General features: G+C 43.0%; 1 protein-coding gene across 1 annotated transcript in view; it reads right to left on the bottom strand.

Annotated features, from left to right (window-relative positions):
* Positions 1–19,175, bottom strand: part of WFDC1 (WAP four-disulfide core domain 1) — a 229,139-nt gene that overhangs the window by 43,534 nt on the left and 166,430 nt on the right. Inside the window, exons 4-5 of the mRNA XM_069217183.1 lie at positions 14,768–14,908; positions 12,294–12,335 (exon numbers count right to left, since the gene is read on the bottom strand). Of these exons, the coding sequence (XP_069073284.1) occupies positions 12,294–12,335; positions 14,768–14,908 (183 nt within the window). The remainder of the gene's footprint in view (positions 1–12,293; positions 12,336–14,767; positions 14,909–19,175) is intronic.

A 19,175-nucleotide genomic window follows, 5' to 3' on the forward strand; every position in this document is an offset into this window, starting at 1 on the left:
GGGGTGGGGGGGGGGGGGGGACGGTGCCAATCCCAGTTCGGGATATTGTACTTTGTAGTTTCTGTGGTCAAGCCAGGAATTTCTTGGTGTTCTTACATAAAGAAGGTTAGAGTAATGAGTCTCGGAGCCACACCACATGAGAAGCCTGAACACAATGCCCGCTCCCACGTCAGTGTTTGACGGCAGTCCATTCCCACACCCACACAAAGGGAAGGTAACGCAAGTGGGACAGGCACAAAGAAAGCCTGGCGTGGGGCATGCTGGACCTTGAACAAACATAGCTACACACCTACCCAGACTGTCTCAAGGTCAACCCTCTTTCTCTGTTTATCTGCACTCATACAGCCTGGGCTGGGGAACAATAATAGTTATTTGGGCAAATACAGAAATCACAGACATACAACAACATAGCAGTTTCTGAAAGGGGCAGGATAAACATAGGCGGCTGGGGAAACAAATGACACTTTCTGGCAGGGACAGCAGGGACATGATGTGAGAGGTTATCAGGATGTGCTCATCCTGCGGCCTAGTATACCACATATGAATTCTATCACAGGTTATGTAGGCCTGTAGAGGGATTTTCCAATTTGTATTTTGCATTTGTATCTGCCATGCGACGACAATTCTGATCAAAAATGTAAAATGGAGGTTGCAAACAGCCTCCTTTAAAGTCATTCAGGTGGCGACAGCATAAATCAAGATGTCGGGTGGCACACTGTCGAGAAGAGCTGCCCAGCGCAAATATTGAGAACTTGAAGGTGCACGGAAGAGGTACTGGATACATCCTGGAAGGTGTAGATACACTCTCTAAAAGATGGATAAATGAATACCAGTGGACTGTCGAGCAGTGTCAGTCTCAAGCTTTGCAAATCCCAAGAATGGAACACCTAGAACAAGGTGGCATGCCTGCCTGCTGTCCTGCTGATACTGCACTCGGCCCCGTTGCTGGGGGTCGTACTGCTTTACCTGATGCCAGTGTGGTATTCGTCCACTTGTTTGATGCTGAATACTTCACGGCTGTGTTGTTTCAACTTCGTGGAGCTACTGTAACTTTCTATCAGCCTGAGTAAAGTGCTAGGTCTTGCTTTGCACATTTTGGCTATTGTTTTCATATCCCTCATGCATTTTCTATTTCAGTTATGCCCCTCTTCGATTACACTTTCATTTAAATGTATGCCTCAGGTGTAGATGAACTTTTTTGCGTGGGTAAGGTATTTGAACATGATCAGTTTGCCTTATTAAACTTATCCATGTTTATGTCTGCATGCTTCTGAAATGCTTTTCTTGTAATAGTTTTTAAACAATGAATAAGACTTCACAACACTAGGTATCTTGATTTTTGAACCATTGTTTTGAAACAGTAAACAATGCTCACACAGAATATAAGCAAGTGGAAGGTTAGAGGGGCTCATCATTGATTGTTTATTTTGAAAAAGTTCAACATGTTTTCAAACAGAGTATTTAAACCGGAATGAATCATTATTAGATAGAGAAGAACTTCGATCAAGGCACTTCAGACTGAAGTTTCATGCTGAATGCTGTGGGAAAATCCCTTTGAGTAATCTAATAGGTTATCTGCCTGTTCTAGGACAGCATAGCTGCTAAAACAGAGAGATAAGGGCAGCAGCTTCTGTCTTGTTGAGCACTATGTATGCAGGTGATAACCATATATGAGATAGATCATCTTAGTTAGCTTAGGGAGTGGTTGGGATTATCAATGTAAAGAAACCATAAAATAATGTAATGTCACAATATTTTCCGTTAATGATTTTGACAAATATCAATGCCACTATCTTGTTTATTTTCATAATAGTTACTGTTCATATCATGTGCACTTGAATGAGATTTTAATTGTAATAAATATTGAAAATATATTCCCAGTCTCCTAGCTAGTGTTCTTGAGTATATCTATTCATGATGAAGGATGGTTTGGGTTCCTCCAACTACTCCTGTGACTCTCACAGGACTGATTGATACCTAAAATGCACCTTACTCAAGTAACGCTCACTCTGTGTGCAGAAGGTTGCAGTCCACTACGTCCTCTTGCGCCGGTTGGTACACTGACTACGTCGTTAGACCAGAAGGTCTAGAAACCGATTCCCGGGCCATGTTCGGATGCGAAACTGAGAAAATGCATGCTTGTGCTGCCCTAACATGCAGTACCAAGTCTCCAGTGGCATTCTATAACCTACATATTATGCCACTCTGTGGCACTTCCACAATACACCTGTGACCAACCTTTTAACCTGCCTTACTAACAGTGGTGCTAGATCTGCTGCATTGAAGTTATTGAGACAATCTCCAAGTTTTTGCTACTCCCCCCAAGGCCAGCTGGACTATTATACGTCATATTTAACAGAGCGCCTACTGTTCATACAAAACACAAGCACACAAACACAACAAGCATATGCAATATAAATGAAAAGAATAAAAGTAGGAAAAAGAAACATGCTACTACACTAATGTGGTAGGTTTGTGCTTGCATTTAAGAATAACTGAAAAACTAAACATTGCTGTGAGCAGCCATCTTGGAATGGTATTTTGTATAGTGATTAATTGCTGTACCAATGCATGGTGGCTGATGTTGCTTCGAAATGTGACAACATCTTGGAATGGTAAAACAATAGTACATTATGGACAATAATCCTTAAGGTGGCCTCTAGATTTAGAAGCAATGGCCACACAGAATGCAGTACACTGCAGAACTACTGGATATTCCAAAAAAGAGAAACATATATAAGAGGAAGAGCAAAACTAAAGTCACTTGCTCACGAAGCCTGGCACTGAAGTTCACACTCAGTTTTTGGTGGATGTGTACTTGTGACCAAGAAACAGGCAATCGCTTGGAGGACAATATATAATCAATGGTTAAAGTGTGCTGACCCACTGCCCTGTGCTGTCAGGGCCTAAAGGGAATGTGAATGACACTCAATCAGACCAATGACCGTAGAGGGCTGACTTGAAGTCCCTTTATCTATTAATATGAAAAATATATGAAAACGTTTGATTACAAGAGCCTGGCAGGCAACTAAAGATGTAAGGCCTGATGTAAAAAGTGATTTACTGGTCACCATAAGTCAAGCCCACTGCCATAGTAATAGCTAACACGGAACACAACATAAGACACAAGACATAAGGCATCTGACATAGTATTTTCCACTTAAACAATCAGATATTTAGCCTTTAAATTGGCTTGTCACAATAGCCAATGCTAGCCTACTGTATTGAGCATAAGCTTTACTACAAGCCAACCACCAGGCAGACAAGCATGAAATTACAAAGGTACAGTTGGCAAAACAATATCCAACCCCTTTGAAGTCTGCCTAAAAGGATTCTCACAGTTCAAATCTTCTACCATGTGGGTTTGTGAAAGGGGGATCCAATGCCAAAACCCTTGCCTCCTACAGCAGTGTTACACTTAACACAATACTTGTGCACAGGCTTTACAATAGCATAATAACAAAGCACTCTAAAAGGCCTATTGACTTTAATAGTGACTTTAATATATGAGTTTCACAATAAATGAAACATGCCTACTGCCTTTTACATAGCTATTAATAATGGAATAATCTGATATATGGCATCTAATGTTTTTCCAATAAACCTATCAGGCCAGTAGCCTATAACACTGGCTTGTCACTATGAAAAAACTGTCCTACTGTTTTGAGTCTAAGCTTTCCCATAAAGCAATCATCAGTTGGCAAAAAATATGCAACCCCGGTCTGCAAGCTTTTACATGTGTAACACCAATCCACTCTGAAAGGCCTATTGGATTTAACACATGCTTTTCACTAAAACTTAACTTTTACACTTTTAATAATAAACAGATCAAATGTATGGCATAGAACATAACTTTCCCCAATGAACCAAAAAGGCCTACAGCCTTTGCCACTAGCTTATTAAAATAACTACTTCAAGCTTTCTGTACTGAACATATGTTGTCCTACAAACCACCAGTCCTTAAATTACAAATTTTGCAAAGTGGCCCCTTTTAGAGTGGGCACCCACAATTTTATTTTCTTTCTTTTTTTAAAGACTCTCCTGCTGGTAATTGTGAACTTTGACACAGGAACACTGCTTTCCAGTGCTCCGTGTGTTGGTTCTGTCCCCTAAAACAAAGTCAAAATTGGCTTAAAATCCCATGAGGCATATTTAATTTTTCTATAGGGCCATTGCATATGGTTTAACAACTACGTGTATAGCATGTAAAATTAAATGTCACATGTAGACTGAAGCAATGTATTGTGCTATTCACTATGAAAACATGAGACAAGCCTCCACTGATGCCTGGTACCCTGCAGTCTGAAAACGGAAAACCAGTAAAAATAAACTCTCAACAACCTGAAAACCTACTTCTAAGTGCTTGTTATGCCACTCCTAAAATTAGGATGCTTAGAACGTAGAAGTGGTACATGCCTAAATAAATGTTAGCATGTACCTACAGGGAATAAATTACCAAATGCTATTTTCATAGCATTGAATTTAACTATTTCCATGTGAAATATTGGTAAAGCTGATAAAAATCACTATTGCTGCAGTATCCAGTAGAAAACAGCTGCAGAAAAGATTCAAGAACTTTCCCAACTGTTTTTGAAATCCAATTCTTTGGTAAAGTCGGATTTTTTGACAAGTTAGTAAATATAACTTTCAGAAAAGTTATTTTTACTTGCCTGAGCCACTGTGGGCTAATTAGTCATACTCTTCCACTGCTGTCCTGATGGTAATGATGTGTGAAATCCCTCTCAGCAGCCACACAAAAGAACTTTTGATTGACAGGTCGACTCAACCGGGGTGACCCATCTGAGCTCTTTATTTAGGGAGAGGTTTGCTGCTCCTCTTGTTGGACCAACATTTTCAAATCCTGCACGTAAGGCCTTTCTGAGGCACATATGAAACTTTTACACCCCTCAAAGGTATAAAACAAGCCCAGATCACAATTCTTGTGTGTACACTGTCTGGTTTCTGAAGGACCCTGCTTTGTCTTACTAAACTATCATATTTTGTTGTTGTGCACCCAGGGCCTGCTTAAAACTGGATTTTAGTGTTAGATGTCGGAGGACACTAGCAATTTCGTTAGTACTCAGAGTCCAAGTTTAGCTTGACTGAAGACTTTGGATATTTTGGAACAGCCCGACACATTGCAATATTGAGCCTGTTTTCAGTAAGTCAAAAAGTAACTACTGAATAAGTAAGTAGACCAAAGCCTGTGAACATTTACTCTGTTAGGCAGAGAGGAACTACAGGTGTTTTAGGCAATCACCCACCCACAGGCTGGTAAATCGTAGGAAGCTGGACCCTCACCCAGCCTCCCTCAGACCACTGCTAGATGTGTGAAAGGGTACCAGGTGGACTCAACTTGCTGCACTTGACATCTGTGACCTGTGAAAAGGACCTGGGGAGTTTGGCCTTGCTTCCACTGAAATACAAGGACAGAAAGATCTCCAAAGATAATAATGCTGATCCTGTGTGTGGCTCCAGTAACAAAAAGGCTGAAGAGTATGTTCCTGTAAAAATATCCTAGTGTACCAGTGACAACTGAACTAGGACTAGACTTTGCTGTTTGTCTCTACCCTAAAAGTCTCAAAGTTTTCTTCCCTATGGTCCTGGCGGCCTTCAAAGTGTACTCCTGTAGTTGTTTGGGCATGGAAAAAAGGTTTAGAAACTTTAAAAAACCTTTGCTCCAGAGCTTTAATGGCACCCACTGATTCATAGTTCCACAGCGCTGCATTGGATTTTGGCTTAGTCTCACGTGGAGATCTCTGAACTTCTGAAAAAAAGACTTAAGTCCCATTCGGAGTTAGGACTTAAACATTTATTTTTCAGCAAGAAACGTCACAAGCTATAGAGTGCCAGAGGGACCAACCTGCTTCAGGTTCCTGGCCTTCGATTCCACAACAGCATCTACAATTTCAGCAGTGTCCCACAAGGAGAGGGTTTTTCTTCACAAAAAGGGAAACTAGTGCCATTCTGCATTGGGACTTAGAAGAAATTGACATTTTCTTCAAAAAGTGAGGCTTAGAAACGTTTTTTGAACTTTTTGACTTCCAGGCTTTCACCGGGACAAATCCACTTGGTGTATCCAACCTGGTCTCCATCACAGTGGGCCTGAAACTACACCCTGGTCTAGGTTTGCTGTGACCATTAACTTATATTGGGCACTTTAGTTTTCTTGGTGTTTTTTCACTTTAATTCTTTAAACATGTATAACTCCAGATCCCCTTATTTTTCGCTCATAAATGTCTTCTACTTATTTTACATTTAACTGTGGAGTGTTAATTTACTTTGCATAGGTTTTTCTACTGTTTTTGCAATGTTTAAATATTTTAAACACTAACTTTGATTTAAGCCTGGCTGCTATGTGTCCCATTACCAGGGACTGAGCACAGCTTTATTTGATTTAATTTGTGTGACATTAGTAGGGGGTAGCCTTATCCTTTTTGGTAGACACTTGTACGCCGCAAATAACCTACTTGCCCACAACAAATATGTGCACAGTTACAGTTAGCAAAACATTATACACTCTCTCCTTAGTGGATATAACAGGGATTCACAGAGTGCAAATATTCTACCTGAAGGGTTTGTTAGCAAGCCTAACCAACACCAAAACCCTTACTTGCTATGGTGATCTGTGAGATTTTGTGCAACAAATTACCTGTTCTCATCTGACAAATGGCATCACTGGCTTATCACCATAACTAACTCAGTATCAAAGATAATCTTTCCAACAAATTCTAAAGGAGTTTCTTTCAGTGGAATTACACAAATTCTTTCCAATCAAATGCTGAAGTTAAGGATGTTAATTGGTGGGTGGAGTCAAAGCCCCACTCCAGAAGTGCTTCTTAAAGCTTTTTTCTGTTTATCACATAAGGTCTGATGACAGTTGTGTGGTCAAGCAAAATCTACAAGTACTAGCTTGAAGTGAAGAAAACACACAGTAAATGTGATTCACAGGTAACAAGCAAGGGGTAGATCTAACACCTGAGAAATTGTAGCACCCGACTGCAGTCAGTGTTTACTTTTTGATAAAAATGAACAGCAGGTGTTGAAAGTTAATTTAAAAGCTAACCACTGGTCCTGCTGATACAGGGATTGTTGAATGCCAGGATTGTCAAGTGTTGATTCCACCTTATGGCTCTTTCTTCTACAGCCCTATACTTCTTGTCTCTTCACCTCCCTCTTACAAGGTCTTTTTCACAAGTTTTATCCCTTTGTCACTGTTTTCATATCTCTCTCTTCCTTTCTCCCTATTCATCCTGTCCTTTTTGTGCTCTGGGTCACAGACTGATCCCCTCTCCCCAAAAACGAGTGCTGGGGCCCACCATTTACAACTCCCAGCATAAGTAAATCACTGCCTACAACTTCCTTGTGCTGACAAGTGAGCAGCAAGACAGTAGCCAGAAATTTTAAATGTCCCCTACTTGACTCATCCCAATGATCACACTGAGCAAGAGAAGTGAGCAAACTATACCTTCCTTAGAATAGCTCCTCTCAATCTTCCAGCCACCTTCCATACATTACTCTGTCATTCATTCACTTTTCTATTGATCCTTTCACCCTTTAATATATACATCTACCCAACCATCAATATATCCATACATCCTCTCTATCATGATCCATCCTTTCAGTCTTCATTATTATTCATTTCTTCCTCTTTCCATTCATTCACTCTCTCTCATCCATTGATCCTTCCAGTCTTCTATCCACCCTTTCACCCGATCATCCTCCAGCCAATCTTTAATCCTTCCTTTCCCCATCACTTCCTCTTTTTATCTCCCCAATTTGTTGTCTCTCATCCTTTTTGTTTCTTACATTCCTGTCTCATGCTCACTTCTATCATGTGTCCCACTCTGAGTTGTCCCCTATTTTAATAAATTCATTATTTCTCATTTCTCTGTGCTCTTCATGTCGGCCCACCTGCACTGTCATGGTACCCCCTAAAAGTATCAGCATTTTGTCTGCAAACACAACAGACCCATGAACAACTAAAGTTTTAGTGGAGTCCGGTTCACCAGCCAATCGGGCCTAGAGCAGCTCCCTACTTAAGCTACTTAAGGCTTTTCTATGCCACTTGTGTGCAGTCCGATGTTCTGGCTGCCAAGCCTGGTTTCCCAATTTTGGATTGCGCCCTGGAAGCCCAGGTTTTCTTTGAGTCAAATTCAAACACAAATTAACCCTAACAGGACATACCAGTAATTGCAGTGACAACATAGGTCTGCAGAATTTGCAGATCGTAAGTAGTGTCGGCACATTTTGCGAACCAACATCTTCTTATAAGGTATTTTATATCAGACATCCAGTTGTTTCCGTTTTGTGTTTGTAAAGCAATTGAACTTCAACATGAAAAAAAGAAATTCGATGATGAAGATCAACCGTTTTAACATCGAAGTGAAACTACCACATTTCAGCTACACATCACCTTGCGAGATGTTGTTGCGCGAGGAATTGGGGGGGGGGGGGGAGGGGCGGCATAAATATGCCAGTGCTACTCAGAGGTGGCACTTTGTGTACCACATCTAATGTGGTACAAAGAAAGGATCCCTGAAACTGCTGTGAGGGAACATTCTCTCTATCATACACTCTTCCACCAGGATATCTAAAATACCCTGTTGCATGGAATAATTTAGGCCCGCATTCCTAGATTGGCGGGCGGCGGTCGCCACCCGCCTAGCGGGAACCGCCAGAAGACCGTACCGCAGTCAAAAGACCGCGGCGGTCATTCTGAGTTTCGCGCTGGGCTGGCGGGCGACCGCCAGAAGGCCGCCCGCCCGCCCAGCGGGAAACCCCCTTCCACGAGGATGCCGGCTCCGAATGGAGCCGGCGGAGTCGAAGGGGTGCGACGGGTGCAGTTGCACCCGTCGCGATTTTCAGTGTCTGCCACGCAGACACTGAAAATCTATGTGGGGCCCTGTTAGGGGGCCCCTGCAGTGCCCATGCCAGTGGCATGGTCACTGCAGGGGCCCCCAGGGGCCCCACAACACCTGTTCCCGCCAGCCAGGTTCTGGCGGTGAAAACCGCCAGAACCAGGCTGGCGGGAAGGGGGTCGGAATCCCCATGGCGGCGCTGCTTGCAGCGCCGCCGTGGAGGATTCCCTGGGGCAGCGGGAAGCCGGCGGGAAACCGCTGGCTTTCCTTTTCTGACCGCGGCTTTACCGCTGCGGTCAGAATGCCCCCGGAAGCACCGCCAGCCTGTTGGCGGTGCTTCCTCCGTCACCTACCCTGGCGGTCATAGACCGCCAGGGTAGGAATGACCCCCTTAGTGTCTTCAAAAGGTGGTAACGGGAATTGAGCCGGGCCTGTACCACCAAGATTCGAAAAGCATGTGCTATCAGCCTGATTTTCAAAGCACTTACATACCTTTGTTTTCATAGGCATTAACATTTTTCCCCATTAACATAACTTGTTTTGTTTCATATTGAGTTGTGTTGACTTGACAGCAATCCCATCAAATTTACCTTTCACCTAATTTTTAACGTATGAGCAAATTAAATAGGCTTTTTGCAAACAAAACAGATCAATATAAGACAGAGGAGAGTAGATATTTAAACGTTTTGGTTAGTAAAAATCTAAGACAGTAGCTGACACCTTACTAATAATTATGATGGAAACCTGGAATAGGAATTTTAGGAAATGGAGTCAAAGTCAAGATCGTGCTAAATCTAGAAATTAAATCCTTCCTCACTGAGTTGAAGCTTCTCAACTAGACCTGACTACGCTGGAAATTGAAAACGTTGAGCAACCATAGTCACCCTCTTCAGACCCCACTACTTGCTCTTGGACCCTCCAACATAACCTGGGTGTCATCTTCTTAATAGGCAAAAAAAATAGCTCCTACTCAACACACATTCTGCGTACGCGCAGTTTCCTCTGCTGCAGGAAGAAGGCGATACTTTTCAAATAACACCTTCTTCAAAAGTGTCCACTTTGGTTACTTATCCCAGATAAATTCAAAGTAAGACAATGTTTCCTTTTGTAAATCAGTTTAACTTGCCCTCTTTGCACCTCTTCTATTGTACTGTACTCCATTGCTGTTTAGTCAGGTAAGCACCGTATAGTTATCTAGTAAATAAACTAAGCATGGCCTGAGAGGTAATCCCTGTCATTAAAGAGGCTACCATTAAGGAAACTTTTGTGCTGTAAGTGCTGCTATGAAGGGCACCTGCATGAACATCAAGCAGACTGTGCAAATACACATCTACATTCGAAACAACAACTAGCCAGCTTCCCTTCCAGAAAATTTAGAACATGAAATTTGAACTGGTCAAAATACTAAGAAAATGAGGCTCAAACTAGATTCGGTCTGTGCAAACTCCACTGGCTCACAACCAGGGTCAGAAAAAAATTCAAAATCTAGTGACTCAATTTGAAGTGTCACAGGATCAGCATGCCTCTTTTTGCAACAAGATCAGCTCTATGTCCCCTTATGATACCTTTGAACTTCCATCTCATTTTTCTCACATCTTCTTCCTCATCTTTACTAAAACTTTTTTGGTTGGGGAGAAATTCTTTGCCACGCAACGTGCAGAATTTTGGAAAAGTCTTCTTTTGCACATCATTACCTGCACAATAAGACAGACCTCCTGGACTAGACTAAAACACATGCCTTCCTCAAGTACTTAACTCCAGCACCCATCATTGGCCCTTACCAGGATAATACGTTTTCCCTGACTGCGCAATGTGTCCCATGAACAGGAGCATACCCACATGCCCTTATTATGTGCCTGCACCCCGACAAGTACAAAGCACATTGAGATGAGTACATCTATATTGCACCCAATAGAAGAATCAAATCAATACAACTATTTCGTGGCCTTAATATTGACGTGCCAAAATATTGTATCCGTGTCATCAACTAGCAACATATTAAAGTAAATATACATAGGGAACCATAGGTTTAATATCTGTAACTCCCTATCTAGTTATATTGACAACATATTGTTAGTTGATAATAGGTATACAATAATTAGCAGGTCGATATTTAAACCGCAAACTAGGGGTGTTACAAATGATAACAAATACTTCATATTTCTACTTTTACATCTCAGTCGATTTTTTCTCAGTTAATCGCACAAATAAAACCTTTTTTCACACATATATTAAGCTGTGAATCTTCCATAACCCATCCTCATCCTCATGACCCATAAGCCTCAGTACAATAACCGCACAACCTTTTTGCAGGAATAGAATTTGCATGAGAATTGGCACCACTAAGAACCCAGGTGTACACCACTTCAACAAGGGTTGGGCTAGCAAGTCCTGCAGCATGATGCTTAAGAACCCAGGTGCACACCACTTCAACAAGTGGTGGGTGACCCAGTCCTGCAGCAATGACCAGGAGCTGCTCCTCCGGGAGAGTGGAGGAGCGTCACCAGCTTAAAAAATGCCCCAGAGCAGCTGACAAATAAAATGATAATTAAGTTTATTCATTACCATTTTATTTTTCAGCAATCCATTCTGAACCGAGTGTCAAGACAGGGCTGGGCAATTGCTGCTGAGTGGCAGCAGGGAGCTGTGCACTTGTGTTTGAATGTTTAAAGTGCGCATGTCCCTTCGGCCGGCACTCTCGCGACAGCTAACCAGACATGCACATTTTAAACCTCTAACCCAGCTGTCTTAAGACAGCTGAGTTAGAGAAAGCATAGACCTCCAGAGCTCTTAAGAGCGCTGAGAGAGACTGTTCACTTCAATCCTGACGCTTCTCTCATGCTGTTTAACAGCATGAGAGCAGCACTAGGATTGGGTAGAGCAGTTCCCTGGGTCCGAGCTTAGAACAGACAAGACACCCGAAGGAGGAGGATGTTCTAGGGCAAGTCAGAAAGGAAAGTGGATTTTTTTATTTTATTATTTTAATATCACCCATATTTTTCTCAGCCCACCACTCTAAATACATGCCAGGCACCACTGAGCAGGACGTTTAAGAATAAAGGCACACACCACTTCAACAAGGGTTAGGCTAGCAAGTCCTGCAGCATGACGCTTAAGAACCCAGTCGCACACCACTTCAACAAGGATTGGGATAGCCAGTCCTGCAGCATGACACTTGCCACGCTTCCTAGAATTCAAGTGAGCTCATCTTGGACCCATACATTTCTTTGTATTCAATTAATTTAATGAAACAATTCGTTCTTACACACGAGATCACATTAATTTAACTTATATTAAATCATATGACTGCAAATGCTCTCACACCATCATGTTTTTTATTCGACGATGTTTTAACAACCTCAATGTTAAGGGCAGATTCAGGGATAACGAAATACAGTGTAATGCTTTTCATTTATGTGTAAACATTCTTACCTAAATGTTCCTTGTAATATTTATGCCGCAAGCTGCGTCCATCTAAAAGGAAAACATTTACATTTGAGAATCTTCAGGGTTAGGGTGTCACTGATTGTGTTATCCGGACACTGGGAATAAACAAATATATATCAGATATACTCAGAACTCTATGTAGGCAACATCGAGTTGTGTGTAGTCAATCCCAATCATCCCTCCCTGTAATGTCTCACAACCCAGGGGTCTTATTACAAGCAGCCGTGTGTCAGTGGTCTGTGCCCATGGGCACTGTAGTATTACAGAAGAAGGTGCAGATGCTTGTGCACTTTTGTCTGTAATACAGGTAGCGTCCGTGCACATACAGCATCAGTGCTATCATCAGGGGGCATTCATTCATTATCATGGGGTTGTAGCCCCACATAAGTCAGCGTCTCAATTTGCCTCTGTGCTTGCACCCTATTACGGAAGCGGTCACAGGGGCAAACAGGCCCTTAGGAGGCACACTGACAGTCTGCCACAAAAAGGTGCTGCACTGTCACTGCACCCCTAGGGCAGCCCTCTGGGATACAAAAGGGGTCCCACTGACCTCCAAAACACAACCCAAAAGGCAGGTACAGCCACTAAGTGCGCATACCAGCAAGGGGATCTCTGTCACCTCTTTAAATTGCAGGCGGCCCACTGAATGAGCCACCCTCAGGGCAGGAGTGAGCCAGCGGAGGCGCTGAGGGCAGCGCACTGATTGTAATAAGGGGCGCTGTCCCTATTAGCACCCAGCGCACCCTCTTGAAGGTACGCTGTGGTACAAAAAGGGACAGTGTGCTCATTACAAAATATGCCTCTGGAGTACAAGGGTTGAGGAGAAAATCAAGGCAGATCTACTATCCAGTGCATCCTGCCACTCTTTGGTCCTGTGACTTCTGCCTATAAAAAAGATAAGCACGATCATAGCTGTGCCCGGTCAGGGCTCCTCCTCACATCCAGGAAGCCTCCATGGAACAAACATGAATGAAGATCTTTGCCCTTCTTGTGGTTTAAGCAATGAAGTGTCACCTCTTTAAAGAACAATACATAATGATGCAGCAACAGTTCACAAACCAGCTACATCTACAAACATGTTGCTCCGGCTGGGTTGCAATAAATAAATATCACATATATACATAAGACTGATAGTAGCGTGATCATTTTTTTTTTTTTTTTTTTTTTTAAAGGACCCAAAACAATGTTTATTACATAACTTTAGGTAGAATGTGACACAAGCAGAAATTCTCACCCTCTCCAGGTAAAACACTGCCTGTCATGGAAGCTGGGTATTCACCACATCATCAGTAATACCAATACTTCTGCTGAACAAAGCTACTGATCTCCACAATCTTTTAAGTCCTAAATAACAACATGAAGTGCTGCAGTCTGGGGGAGATTGTGTTGAAAACACTACTATGCTGTCTTTTTTAACATTTTTAGAGATCTTGGAGATGTGAGGGAGGATTGTGCTGGCAGAGTTTGTCAGTCCCATCGAATCTTAGAGACCAAAGGAGGCGAAGGGAAGTTAGTGCCACAAGTGTCAGTTTTCACTATTCCTCAGGTCTCTAATCCTGGATATTTGGAGAGGGGGAACACTCGAGCATCAACAGCACAAACAGTTCCTCATTTTGAGTCTTAAAGATCCATGGCACCTTTCCTTTAGCTTTCTCCAGTCTGCAGGGAACTCAAGGAGGTTGTAGAAGACACAAAAGGTTTACAACCTTCCCTCTGCTTCCACGGAGTCCTTGAGTTACAAGGGGATGAGCCAGTGGTGACCATATCAATAACCTTTCCTTCACAGCCAAGGACAGAGATGGAGGTGGAGTAGGAAGTAGGAGGCAAAAATCTGAAGCATCTGCCTTTCCAATGGTTACTTTTGGACTTGAGAGATCTGGAATAGTAGCGTAAGGTGAGGGGCGTAGTACTAGTTGCACATGATTTTCTTCCATTACTCTACGGTTCTATAAATTTGAGGTTGGTGAAGTCAACAGCATCCACTTTTCTTCTGACACCATTGGGTATCGGGACACCCAGATGAGAACGGGCGTGAGTACTTAAGGCCCTAGATATGATGAGTAAGTAACCAAAAGCAGCTGAAAACTTAGTAATTCCTTAACTTTGACCACAAAGTTGTTGTACTCTATGTAACCTTGTATCAATGTGCAATGGTTATCATGTGTACTTCAATGTGTAAGATTGGACGCCTTGGCATAAGATGAATAATCACTATGAAAAAGGAGAAGTGCATGGTTGACATCCTGGTGCCCTAGTATCAAACATAAATTGTTCACCCTTTAGGTCCTTCTAAATGAATAAGGAATGGGGCATACAAAGACTTTTTTTGAAGGAGCTTCGAAAGTACGAAATCATGGAAGTTTTAGTATGGACTTAAAAACAGTATAAACTGGAGGATGGGCCAATGTCTCTACTCGGCAATGGACCCACTTCAGCTTGGCATAAAGAGGTTCACTAACCTGAGTTTCCACGTTGTTTGATGCACTGGCCTCTATTGGGGATTCCTTCCGCTGGGTTGCCGGGGTTTATGATGTGACATTCGTACCCAGTGGGACAGTGAAGAGGCTCGTCTCCATCTTCGGTTGTGCTGCAGGCCTCAGCTGTGGTAAAACAACTCACATTTGGATGATGACCTTGACCACGCAGCGTCCATGATAAATACACTTGGATATCACAGGTGCACACCAATGTGAATCACATGGAACTCCACAACGCAAGGCAACAAAACACCAGGAAAGACAAACCGTGCAAGCAATACCACAAGGCTGAACCAGACAGACCAGTTAATGCAAATGTACAGTGTCTTTTTAATGATACTAAATACAGGTGTTGCACACATCTATAGGCACTCTTTACATTGACAGATGAGAGAAATGAGACACAAAGATAAAGGATTTTCCAGTATCAAAGTATTTGGTCAGATGTAGAATTTATGTTTATCTCTTGAGTCGCTAGTTCAACAGTCAATAAATTGGGCTGTGAACCACCTCCCTCTCAGTTTTACACAATGGGGTAGGAAAATGTAAGGACTATGTGGTGCCTCTTGGATGAAGGTTGACCTAATTGAGTCAATAACATGTTGACATGGTGTCAGAGTTCAACTACAAATTGTTCTGGTCTAGTCCAAGTTGCAAGTAGCCCTGCATTACACATGTGCTTTTGATTGCACTAGCCTGCCACAAAGTTTAAAAAATAGACCACATTCCGCCCATCTAGCCTACTCAGTACCATGGATATTAAAATAATATGAAACATAACATAAAACATGACAGGGACAACACAACATACACACATCCCATACACCACTGCTTTTAAGTGGTTTGTGGGAAAGTTGATGATATGAACTGGTACTATAAAGAAAAATTACCACCAGCTGTACATAATAAGATTATTGCAAGTGACCTCGAAGTTCCGTAACTTTATAATGTTGGACCTGGCCTTTTTGACAGGGTCATCCCCAAACTTTTTGCCTCCTTCCTCCTATTTTTTCTGACCTGTTGTTGTTGGCTTTTGAACTCTGGGCACTTTACCACTGCTAACCAGTGCCAAAGTGCATATGCTCTCTGTGTAAATTGTACTGTTGATTGGTTTGTCCATGATTGGCTATTTGATTTACTTGTAAGACCCTAGTAGAGTGCACTATATGTGCCTAGGGCCTGTAGATTAAATGCTACTAGTGGGCCTGCAGCACTGGTTGTGCCACCCACTTAAAGTAGCCCCTTCACCTTGTCTCAGGCCTGCCATTGCAAGGCCTGTGTATGCAGTTTCACTGCCACCTCGAATTGAAAGTGGTTGCCAAGCCAAAAACTCAAATTTTTCTACATATATGTCACCCCTAATGTGTGCCCTAGGTAACCCCTAGAGCAGGGTGCTGTGTGGGTAAAAGGCAGGACATGTACCTGTGTAGTTTATATGTCCTGGTAGTGTAAAACTCCTAAATTCGTTTTTACACTATTGTGAGGCCTGCTCCCTTCATAGGCTAACATTGGGGCTACCCACATACATTGTTGAAGTGGTAGCTGCTGATCTCAAAGGAGTAGGAAGTTCATATTTAGTATGGCCAGAATAGTAATACAAAATCCTGCTGACTGGTGAAGTTGGATTTAATATTACAATTTTAGAAATGCCACTTTTAGAAAGTGAGCATTTCTCTGCACTTAAATCTTTCTGTGCTTTTCAATCCACGTCTGGCTAGGTTTAATTGACAGCTCCTTGTGCATTCACTCAGACACACCCCAAACACAGGGTACCCAGCCTCACTTGCATACATCTGCATTTTGAATGGGTCTTCCTGGGCTGGGAGGGTGGAGGGCCTGCCCTCACACAAAGGACTGCCACACCCCCTACTGGGACCCTGGCAGACAGGATTGAACTGAAAGGGGACCTGGTGCACTTCTTAGCCACTCTTTGAAGTCTCCCCCACTTCAAAGGCACATTTGGGTATAAAACAGGGCCTCTGCCCTACCACCTCAGACACTTGCTGGAGAAGAAACCTGAACCAGAACCTGCATCCTGCCAAGAAGAACTGCCTGGCTGCCTAAAGGACTCACCTGACTGCTTTCTACAAAGGACTTCTGCCTTGCTGTTGCCCTGCTGCCTTGCTGAACTCTTGCCTTGCTGCTGAAGTGCTCTCCAAGGCTTGGATAGAGCTTGCCTCCCGTTCCCTGAAGTCTCAGGACCAAAAAGACTTCTCTTTTTCACATGGACACCTGGTGCGCCGAACAATTCGACGTACAGCTTGCTCCGAGGTGAAAAATTCACTGCACGCCAATCCTGAAAGACGCCGCTCGATGCGACGCCTGCGGTGCAACCGGAACTTCAACTCACGGCCTCGCCTGGACAACGCCGCCCACTTCAGAGAGGAAATAGACGTGATGCCTGCCGTGAGGGAGAAGATTCCACGCACAGCCCACCGGAACGATACGCAGCCGGAAAACAAGCCTAGCATTCCACACACAGACCCCGGGACATCTGGTAATCCTGTGAACCACAGAAGGAGACTGTCCGCGTGCTGGAAAATGACGCACGACTTCCCAGTGTGAAAAGTAACAACGCAAGTCCGTGTGTGAAGGGGCGAAACCGATGCACACACCATTTTTCCACGTACCTCCTCCTCTGCGGCCCTTTGCGGAGATTTTCCACTTTAAACCAGGTACTTTGTGCTTGAAAGAGACTTTGTTTACTTTTTAAAGACTTAAGACACTTCATATCACTTTTCAGTGATATCTTTACAAATTCATATTGCATCTTTTATCGTTTTGACCTGCAAATACCCAGATAAATATCATATATTTTTCTAAACACTGTGGTGTATTTTTGTGGTGCTATATTGTGTTATTGTATGATTTATTGCACAAATGCTTTACACATTGCCTTCTAAGTTAAGCCTGACTGCTCAGTGCCAAGCTACCAGAGGGTGGGCACAGGATAATTTAGATTGTGTGTGACTTACCCTGACTAGAGTGAGGGTTCTTGCTTGGACGGGGGTAAACCTGACTGCCAACCAAAAACCCCATTTCTAACAATAATTAACTTGGCCTTCGGCCTCGTACCTCTATTTGGTCATGAAACTCCTCAGGGGTCATTATTTCTGGATACTCGAAAGCCAAGATTTCTCCCTCGCATTGAGAGGTGGGGGGTGTGACTGCAAGAGTACGACTATGCAACTGTGCATAAGCATGGTAAAGATCAGAACCCTGCTGATTACTTTTCACAAGTACAAGTACATTGTCACAGTGCGACATCCAAAACGGCTAGGGAGTAAATAAACTTCATTGTGACATCCAGCACACCAGGAACCCTATCCATTGAACAGATTCTTGCTGCCACAAAGATATAATTTCAACCCAATTGTGGAAGAGGAGCACTTGACATTTTGCTACCTATGAGGAATTTCAAAAATTCTAAAATGTACAGGATGAACTGCCTGTGACCAGGGAAGGTGCTATATTGAGAGTCTCGAGAATCTTCATACCTTACAGCCTAAGACAAATTCATTGAACTAGCCCACGAAGGACATCGTGGCATTGTAGTCACCAAAAGAGCTGTGGGAGACTGAGTGTGGTTCCCACGCCTAAGCGAGCGAGTTGCGAGGGAACTAAAAGAGCGCCATCTTTGCAACTGCCTTTCCGTCAAAGTGGCACAGCATCCATTGACGATGTCTAGCCTCCCTAAACAGGTTTGGGAAAGAGTTGGTTGATTTCTTTTGGACATCCTCTCCTTAATGAATATTCATGGTTTCCTTTATTAGAGGAGCTATCATCATCAATGCATGACAAAGTCATTGATGTCATGACTGCATCTTGTTTCCTATGTGCTGTGGGTTTTACTAGTCAGGCTCATGTCACCCTTCCCTTGTGGCGCCTCCCTGTCCTGAGAACTCCAAGTCATCCTTCCCTAGTGGCACATTTCTGTCTTGAGCACTTCATGATACCTCTCATAGGAAACCTGAACCATTGATCCTCCTGTTCTGTTGCTAAGCAAGTTTAGTCTGCACCTGCAGATTATTATGTGTCTTTTTACAATAAGTTGTGCTTCTGTTGCGAACCATTGAACTGTACCATAGTGCACTTGGGATTCCATTATATTTCTTAGTTGTTACCAATTACTGTTTGCATCTGCCACCTGCAAGGCCACATATCCCTTGTATGTAACACATTATTTCTCCAAGGTTGATTGTAATATTCTACGCTTCCACATGAGACACATGCCTTCTAGAATACTCTTTTATTCCAGTATAAATGCCCCCTCTGAACCTGCATCGGCACTTGGCCTTGTTCCGGTCCTACTCAAGCTTCGTCCCTGCACTCACTTCCGGAATCACTCAGAATTCCCAGCGCTCTAGTCTGCCAAGCCTTCCTTATGATC

This window comes from Pleurodeles waltl, chromosome 12, assembly GCF_031143425.1.
Source record: "Pleurodeles waltl isolate 20211129_DDA chromosome 12, aPleWal1.hap1.20221129, whole genome shotgun sequence".
In the NCBI taxonomy this organism is placed as follows: domain Eukaryota; kingdom Metazoa; phylum Chordata; class Amphibia; order Caudata; family Salamandridae; genus Pleurodeles; species Pleurodeles waltl.